General features: G+C 36.4%; 1 protein-coding gene across 1 annotated transcript; it reads right to left on the minus strand.

The window, feature by feature from the left end:
- Positions 1–1364: 1364 nt before the first annotated feature.
- On the minus strand, positions 1365–7423 carry LOC112600091 (skin secretory protein xP2-like). The gene is made up of 2 exons (XM_025347252.1): positions 7285–7423; positions 1365–3045 (listed from the first exon to the last, which is right to left on the minus strand). Exons 1-2 carry the CDS (start codon positions 7297–7299, stop codon positions 1933–1935), a joined length of 1128 nt encoding a protein of 375 aa, XP_025203037.1. The 5' UTR covers positions 7300–7423; the 3' UTR covers positions 1365–1932.
- Positions 7424–9569: the final 2146 nt, after the last annotated feature.

Here is a 9569-nt window from a genome sequence, read left to right on the forward strand (position 1 = left end):
GTAGTATTCTAATTCGATTTTACTAAACAATATTATATCAAAATAAAATAAATTGACGTTTTATAAGCTCCCTTATAATGGTAATTTTTTAAAAATTGTTTAGAAAGTGTCCCCTTTTTGGACAATTAAAATTATGGTCACACTTTGTATTATAATTTATATATACGTGACCTGAACGAATTTTAAATTTCATCCACCCCGGCAACATACAACATATTATAAGTATTATAGTTTGATGAATGCGTCCGCACCATGACTATATATCGATTTGTCATTATTGTCAATAATTGTTTGGTATATGAGCTTATTTATATATCTAACCTAACATTAATGTGCCATTATTAAATATATTATCTGCCGATGTAAAATTTGTAATATATTTTTCACTTTTTATGACACATTTCAGCAGAATCTATATACCATAATATCATTAATATTACCTCGCGGTAATATATTATATTACGAATGTATATATGTGGTCAGTGTGTTCATGTATTAAAATGTGATTTCAGGAAAATAATGTAAATAAAAGTTCTGGACATTTTTAATAAATAATTTAATACTATAAGTTACTAGTTTATATTGGTATACCATTTATATATGCTCATTAAAACTCGACGTAATAATACACCGATTATCTAGTAAATAGTAATCCATTATTTATATTTTATTTTATTACATTTTCTGTATTATATAATCTTTTTGCTTTCAATGGTCAAACCTGGTATTAAAATTTGTTTTTTATTGTTCAGATCACAAAAATTTAATTGGATTTTACAATTATAAACGTAAAAGTTGAGTATTTATTAATTTTCGTGACAAAGTGAAAATAAGAAGTAACCTAGTGGTTGAATTTTTCATTTATTAAATTTAATCAATTGTATGTAGATAGATTTTTGACTTATTAAGCAGAAAAACGTATGTTTTTTTTTAAATACATCTTAGAACATTTCCTAGAAACTTGTTAAACATCTGTATTTAAATACTTATATAGAATGTTATTGTAGCTCTTCTAATACATAATAACAATTAACAAATAACAATATATTGAAATATCATCATATAACTAATATAACGAATTTATTGTCCATTGATAAATTGGTTCACCATTTCACTAATTTTAAAATGGTGTATAAAATAAATAAAACAATGATCGTAAACGATCTAATAATAAAAATTTGTGAGAAAAAGTTCAAGAGGAGGTTTGAATAGGTATTTTGAGGAAAATATGGTATAGGGTTTAGGTATTGGGTTGTAGTATAGTATGTAAATACACGTGTGTACAATTACAAAATCGTGAATTTATTATTAACAGAGTTTTCATTTACCAAAAATACAATAATAATATCGATGTGTTCACGTGAAGAAAGTGTATAGTATAAAAAAAAAAAAAAAAAAACTTAAAAGCTAACAAAATAAAAAAAGGTTTTTTTTTATTAATATTTAGCCCTTTTCCTTCACCTCGCTGTTGGGCGAGGAGAAGTGGAGTAACGAGCGTGACGGTGCCGAGAAACGAAATTCCTTTGCGCGAATCAAAGTCCACCGGTTTCGTTTGACGTCGGGCGGCAAACGGATCCGACGATCCTCGGTAACGTCACGCCCCACTCCGGACCGTTGACCATTTTAGAAGGGAGCCTGTACAAAACTCGACGAAGAGTCATAAACACGCGTTTATTAATAGTTATATCATATTAGTTTACGCACGTCATACTCAAGTGCGAAAATACGTCAAACACGAACTTCCCGTGTAGAGGCACGCGTGACTTAACGCGAGTATCGTATCGTACACAAATATGATATAGTAAAGTTTACATCCAGTACCTAAAAACAACGTAGCAGCGTGATGGGGTTAATTGGTTGCGGTGGGGGGGGTGAATCGGTGTTCGTGGGGGAGGGATGGTATAGAGTTTAATTTGGCGGCCGGTCGCTTGTTTACAAAGCGTTGGCTTTTGGCAGGTTGGTGCCGGCGACGCGGAAACCGTTGACGGGGTCGGAAACGTAGTTGTAATGTTGGACCAGTCCGTTGGCGTCCACGTACGAGTAACCTCCGCGGGTGATGCCGTCGAGGGTCTTGACTTCGGCCTTGGACGACGAACCGCTGTTGTAACCGTACGAGTACTGACCGAACTCGTCTTGCGAGTGGTACTGGCTGTGCAACGGCGAGTACGACGAGGCGGCGAACGGGGCGGTGTAAGCGTAAGACGGGGCTGGCGCAGCGGCATATGCGTAGGATGCAACTGGGCCGTAAGCGTAGGACGTGATCGGGGCAGGTGCCGGGACGGCGGCGTACGACGGATAAGCGGCGTAAGCAGCAGCCGGGTGGTAACTGTACGAGGCGACGGCGGCGGGTGCGGCGGCTAAGACTGGGGCTGGTCCAAAGGAGCTGGCGTGGTCGGCGGCGGGTGCTGCTGGTGCGGCGGGTGCGGCGGGTGTTTCGGCGGAATCTTGGACGACGCTGTCGGACGACGGTTCGTCTTCGGCTGGCGAGGCGTCCGCGGCTTTCTTAGCCTCGTCGTAAGCGATCTGGTGAGCCACCTTGGCGGCCGCCACTTCCGGGGTGTCTTGTACCGGTTGCGGGGCCTCGGCCTGGTAGACGGGCGCGGCGTCGACGTGGGCGGCTGGGGCCGGGTCTGCGTCTTGGGCCGGAGCGGACTTGATCGCGACGACGGATTCGACGGCTGGGACGGCTGGGACGGCCGGGACCTCGACCACTGGGACGGCCGGGGCCACGGGCAAGTTGGTGCCGGACACGCGGTAACCGTTCTCGTCAGACACGTACTTGTATTGCTGGAGAACTCCGTTCGGGTCGACGTACGAGTACGCTCCTTCGGTCAGACCGTTGGCGTGCTTGGTTTCGGATTTGCTGGAGTATCCGTCGTTGTAGCCGTAGGCGTACTGTCCGAATTCGTTTTGCGTGTGGTATTGGCTCTTGATCGGGCTGACCACGGCGGCAGGGGCAGCGTAGTAACCGCTGTAGTATTGTGGACCGCTGAAGTATAGTGACGGACTGGCCGAGCACACGGCTACGAGCCCAATTACAACAACCTGCAAACAGTCATTTTATAATGTACAATCGTTTTTCATCACTCCGTTATTAACACGATAGGTATTGTATGATGATATAATATTATTGTTATTAGGTTTTTTTTTTTTTGAAAAGAAGTGTAGAGACATGAATTTTTGAATATTTCCAGACTTCAATATGACGAAAAGAAAAAAAATGTGATTAATTTTTATCGATCGACTCAATATTATCTCGTATGAAGTATTAAAAGTCACACGAGAAAAATATATTAGAAACGCGAATTTTTCAACAATAATTTATGTAGTTTAATGAGAAATCAATTGTTAAAAAAAAAAAAAAAAACCCTAATGAGAATAAGATACCTATCCCGCCACGATCGTGTTCTAAATTTGATTTAGTTAATAGTTATATATATACCATACAAGTACACAGTACACAGTACGTAGGGAATTCGGACTACAATCGCGTGTGCTGAAAACGCGATCGATTTTCTCAATTATAATATGTCGAATGCAATAAATAATATAATAAGCTGCAGCGGATACCGGTCAGACAAAACGGTATTATATTAAATATTTTATTATAATTATTACTCGTACCTATATGTGTGCGCGCGACGTGCGAAATGCGTGTAGTAATAGTGGCCTAGATATACAATACGCGCACAATCGAACACCATCGGAACTCATTCGTCAGCGACGATTCGGACGTGCTAATTTGAGGGGGACTCCCATTGTGGACGTTTATATTATATTATGATTATTATTATTACTATTATTATTATTATTATTATATATTGTCGAGGGCTTAAATTATATTATTATTTAACGGCAGCACATACAACCGGAGGATGGCACGCGGTGCCGGTTGATACCGCGACGACAAACGACGGGAGTGGCTGCCGTCGGACGTGCGGTTCGCGATTTTCCAAAGGTCTATTATATTCCGCGACCGATCGGACTATATGTTGTACACAATAATACGTAATAATAATAATAATAATAATAATATGTGTACCGGTATGTCTTTGTGTTGTGTATATTGAAAAACGAATTTTTTATTACGAGTTCAACACACGCTCGCACACCGAATTCGCCGTTCGATGATATTATATACATTATACGAGGCATTCGTTTTCTCGATAGAAATAAACTGCCGCGCGATATATTTATACGACGTACACACGTCAACGAAGGCAAACGTCCGACAATTTTATTCTCGCCCATATCAATTATTAGTATTTTTTTTTAATTTTTTTTTATTCGTTCCGTCCTGCTAGTTCAATAGACTGCGCGCGTGCATGTGTTGTGTACGTGACAACTGTATTTTATAATAATGCGATATATAAAATTGTATTAGAATATCACCGATTGTCTGCCGTCTAAGCGCCAAATAACAATCTCGAATGATATCTTATTTTTTTCCCGAGCTTTTGCGTTGTCCAGCGCCGCGTACTAGCTGTGTATTATAATATTAGATTTCGTGCGAGATTTCACAGCGGGCGTGTGTTTATTATGATGTTTATAATATCGTTCGGTCGCTTTCCAATATACCTACGGTTCTTCGGGGTGACCTGCGGCTGCAGCAGATCCGGACTCGCGACCTAATGCCCGTGGCTTTTGGGTCGAAACAATCGCGCCGAGGGTATACGATTATATCATTGTTGTTTATTTTATTCCCTCATAATAATTTATTAATATATTATCGATTGACCGACATTCGAAACACGATGGTACTGCTTATATACTACTGGGAAAAAATGCTATCGGATCTAATACGATTTTCGCCATCACATGGTATATAAATAATAATAATAATAATAATAATAATAATAATAATATTATTATTATTATTATTATTATTATAGCGAAATTGCGAACGTTCGTTAAAGTCTCCGAGGCTATATATCATAGTAGGTATTATGATTATATTATTGTTGCAGTCGGCCGTTTTTCAATACGCATCCAAATGGTAGTATGTTTTAATTAATCACACACATTCGCGCATACGTGCATACCCGTTTTGATGTTTAATAGGACTTTCAGTTCATTCGCATTATTGCACACATACAAATAGTTTCTTCCGTCGCCACAGGCACACCGTGACAAATAGATCAATCGTCATTGTCGCATTCGTCTCGTCTGCGATTCAATGGATCCGTCTCGTGTATATAGACGGTTTTATAATGTGTATTCGTGGTCGGGTCATACGATTCCACTACGGTGGCCCTTATTCTCTTGGTTCAACAAGTTATTATTATTATTGTCATTTTTTTCGATTTCGTATGATATATAATATTCAAGAAAAAAGATACGGACAACAGAGAAAACTGTAGCAATAATAATATTTTATTATAGCATAACATAATATGGCCTTAATGCGGGCGTTGGTGGTGCCAACACCATCGTTTTAACGTTCTGTCATCATCGTCGACGGATAGTTTTCCAAGTGGATTCGACACGAAAAACCAATCCGATCCGGCAAATTCCGGAGGAATCTGAATAACATCATATGAACGATAATATTGTTACGTACCTACCTACCAATACACGTAAACGTTTTGTTGTCGCAAAGAAGTGCACGGTAGGATGACGGCTGGTTCGCGGGTTGAAGAGGCATGATCTCCGAGAACGATCTAATTGAATAAAATTTATCTCGCGTATACAGTCTTGATAACAATCACGTTATTCATCATTTAATTATGATACCGATGTTCAGCCTGTGGTTTTGGATATATTTTCGAACCGATTACACACGTGTATAGATACACGATTAGACTGTGGATAATCGTATGTATGGGTGACTGATGATGAGACGATTCGTCACGCTACGGATCGTTCGTCCGTTTGACAGACCTCCCAAAAAGACGCGCTTCGACATGTTAATAGGTATATATTATTATTATATTACACACTCGTTTAGATCATTACGTATTAGGATGAATGACAATTACAAACGGTATTATGTCGTTCATTTTTTAATCAATGACTGTTAAAACGAACCAACATTTTTTATTGTTGAAAAATGAAATGCAAAATAATATTAAATACTGAGATTTAGATATAGAAATATTAACATGCAATATTCGTTCACTTGAGTAAAATGAATAAATAACTTATAAAATATAAACAAAATTCAACTTATAAATGACTTAGATACAAAAAAATTTACCCACGTTTGATTCAAATTAAAGTTTATTGTAGTTAAGCTCATAAAAAAAAAAAAAAAAATGAGTTTTTAAATATCAATACTTTAGAAATATATTGTTTATTACTTACAAATTTGTATTTTCTTAATATTTATCATATTAAAAATATTTTTAAATACATTTTAGGTTAAAAATATTAATTGCGTATAAATAACAGAAACAAGGTGATAAAATTTTAATTTTAATAGGATTCAATTGAAAAGTTATTTATTCATTTTATTTATTCAATTTTAAATGTATATATATTTTTAAAATGTTTTTTATAAAAGTAATAACTAAACAAAATGTATTAAAAATATATTATTGATTTTATCGTATTTTTTTAATCGCAATTAAATTGAAAGATAAGTCTATTACCGATTCAAAATATTACAAAAGTAATTTCATTAAGAGTGTTATTTAATAATTATTATAATACGTAAACGATTAAAATTTATAAAATAATTTATAAGTATTGAACGGCTGATGATTATAAATAAAAAAAAAAAAATAAATGATCATCAATCGTAATATTATACTTGTTTTATTTATCAGGATAATATATATATATACGTATTTCAATCAAATATTGCTAAGTCCATACGATTTGTATAATCGGTTATTTGGATATTCTAGGAGATAATAATGAAAAAAATGTGCATTTCTAGGTGTTTATAAAACGACAAAGAGTAAATTTATGTTTAAAATGTATTCACCGAATACGGCATGTGTGAAGGCATATATTTATAAATTAATTTATATAAAAAAATTGTAAATAATATTGAACGCTAAGCGATGTACGACGGTAAACGAACTCGGCCTATCAACTGGAATATACAGCACTCGGGTTGAGTCATTTAAAGGCTGCACTTTGAAATCCGTCCGCGTAAAATATATCGTATTGGTATAAGTATAAATTATTAAAAAAAATTTAAAAAACGATTTACTTAAAAAAAAAAAAAAAAAAAACAGTATAGTTTTGTCGGAGTATACGAGATCCGGTGGAGCGGAGCAGACTCTTAACTTCGTCGTCGTAACGTTTACGATTTTTTATAATAAGGTAGGTACTCACCAGTGGAGACATCATGATTTTGGATATTGGTTTTTTGGCGGTGACTGCGATGGTGTTGTACTAGGCGAACGGATCGGACTCGGTCGGCTTAAGCTGCTACGGTTTGGTACGGTGCTTCGGGACGAATGGTGAGAAGAACCAGACGTCGGGCAGTTTATATACCGCGCGCGGGACCGTAGTCGGCGCGCGGCCAATGTCATTGCCGTTGCGGCGGCGGCGGCTGCGTCGCGGTCGGTGGCGGCGGGTGGCATCGGAGCGATTATATTGTTCCTTTCGCCCAAGGCGGCGGCGGCGGCGGCGGCCATGTTATCGCGGCGATCGCGCTCGGTCCCATCTACGCTTACGATGACGTCCTCCTCGGCGGCCGTCGTCCCGCAGTACCGCGCGGTACGGCGATACCTCGGTCGTCTTTCTTCTTACGGCCCGTCGTCAAGGACGCCCGCCGGACAGCGCCTACGCCCTGCCGCGGCGGTCACGTAACCCGACACGCCGCCGTCGCCGCCGCGGCGCATCGTCCCGGCTTTCCGCGATACCGTTTTCCGATCAATCGCGTCTGAGCAATCGCGACAGTGCGATCGTCGGGCGGTAACCGCAGAACATCACACGAGCGGTTACTCTCTGTAACGCGCGCGTTTTCCTCCATGTCACACACGATATCGTTACAAAATATTATGTTGTTTTTTTCGCCGTCCACCGCACGACCGTCGGCCGTGTCGCGCGTTTCGTCAACACAATGTCATACCCATTTCGGTTACCACGGTAGTGGCGAGTCTGGTTCGCGTCGACTAATCGTTTAACGTCATTGTCGTTGTTGCCTATAAAAACGTATACTTTTTTTTTTTTTTTTGTTTTATTTTTGTTTTTAACGATTTTGGAAGTCAAAACTCCGTCGTCCTTACTTGCGGACGGCTAAGTCGATTGTTTTCGAAAAAAAGTTGTTTTCAACGTCATACACATTCGTGTTCGACTCAAGGTGGCCGTCCCGTAGGCCGATTTCAAAGTTGAATATTAATAATTGTTAGCTGGTAGTTCACGCATTGTTTTAATATGTTATAATGACCGCAAATGTCTATGGACAAATGGTAGATTTTTTTATTAATTAAAAAAAAAAAAAACAACTAAAAAAATATGCGATTATTTCACTCAATAAATGTAGAAGATGTTTTTTAAAACGATCACAATAAAAAAAGAGTAATAATAATAATAATAATAACTAATAAGTATTTCTGTAAATTTAGTTATTAAAAAATGAAATTAATTGCTAATAAATGAAATATGCCATCATACGATATTTATTGTATGACGTATTCTGCTCTTTTTAAAAATAAAAATCTACGAATGTGATTTCAAATATTTCTTCAGCAATAATTAATATAATACCTACCTACTCAAACAAATCTATATAATTTTTTTCAGTAATTAGAAAAAATAAAAATAAACGCAGTGGACCAGGAACACCTAATTTTATGTTTAGTACGTTTTAGTATGTGAATATTTGAATATATAATATTATAATGTGATTACTATTTACTTCTATCGATCGATATTTCAATATTACATCAGGTGTAATGTATTATTATGTAGGAGACCCCCGGAATAAATTGTATTTGGAGTATATATTATTAAAAAGTACAAGGCTGGGTCATGGATGATTCTCGATTTAGTTATTCGACTGTAGACTTGTTTTTCAATGTTTTTGTCGGACACTGTAAATAATTTACGAAAATTTGTTTTTAATTATATTTTATTTCACCATGTTTATCCTGTAATATACTAATCCATTTTTAAAGCTAAATGTTGAAACAAAAAAAAAAAAAAAAAAAATACTTATCGGTGAAATAATAACATAAAAATAATTACGCGTTTTATGCGTACTTAACATTATTACTATATAATACATATATATATATATATATTGTCTTGAATTTTATATTATATAGAAGGTAATTATTATTGTTCTTTTTAATTTTGTAAATTAATTTTAAAGTCTTTTGTAATTTTATAACCCTTGAACCATATGGGCTTTGTGAAAAATATATGATGCATGGTAAAAAAACAATAACTTAAAAAGTTTTTTTTGTATTTATTAACTGATACAACCTAATATTATGTACGAAATTATATGTAAAATATATTTAGTATACCTATATATTTAAAATTAATCTTATAAATGCGATTCATAATTAAAATGAGGAATTTATTTTAAATTCAATGGTTTAACATCCCTTTTTTGTTGACAGAGAGTGTTCACATTATTATCTACGTAATAATTTACGCAAAATAAA

Source organism: Melanaphis sacchari, unplaced genomic scaffold (genome assembly GCF_002803265.2).
Source record: "Melanaphis sacchari strain LSU unplaced genomic scaffold, SCAv2.0 Contig60_pilon_pilon, whole genome shotgun sequence".
Lineage (NCBI taxonomy): Eukaryota > Metazoa > Arthropoda > Insecta > Hemiptera > Aphididae > Melanaphis > Melanaphis sacchari.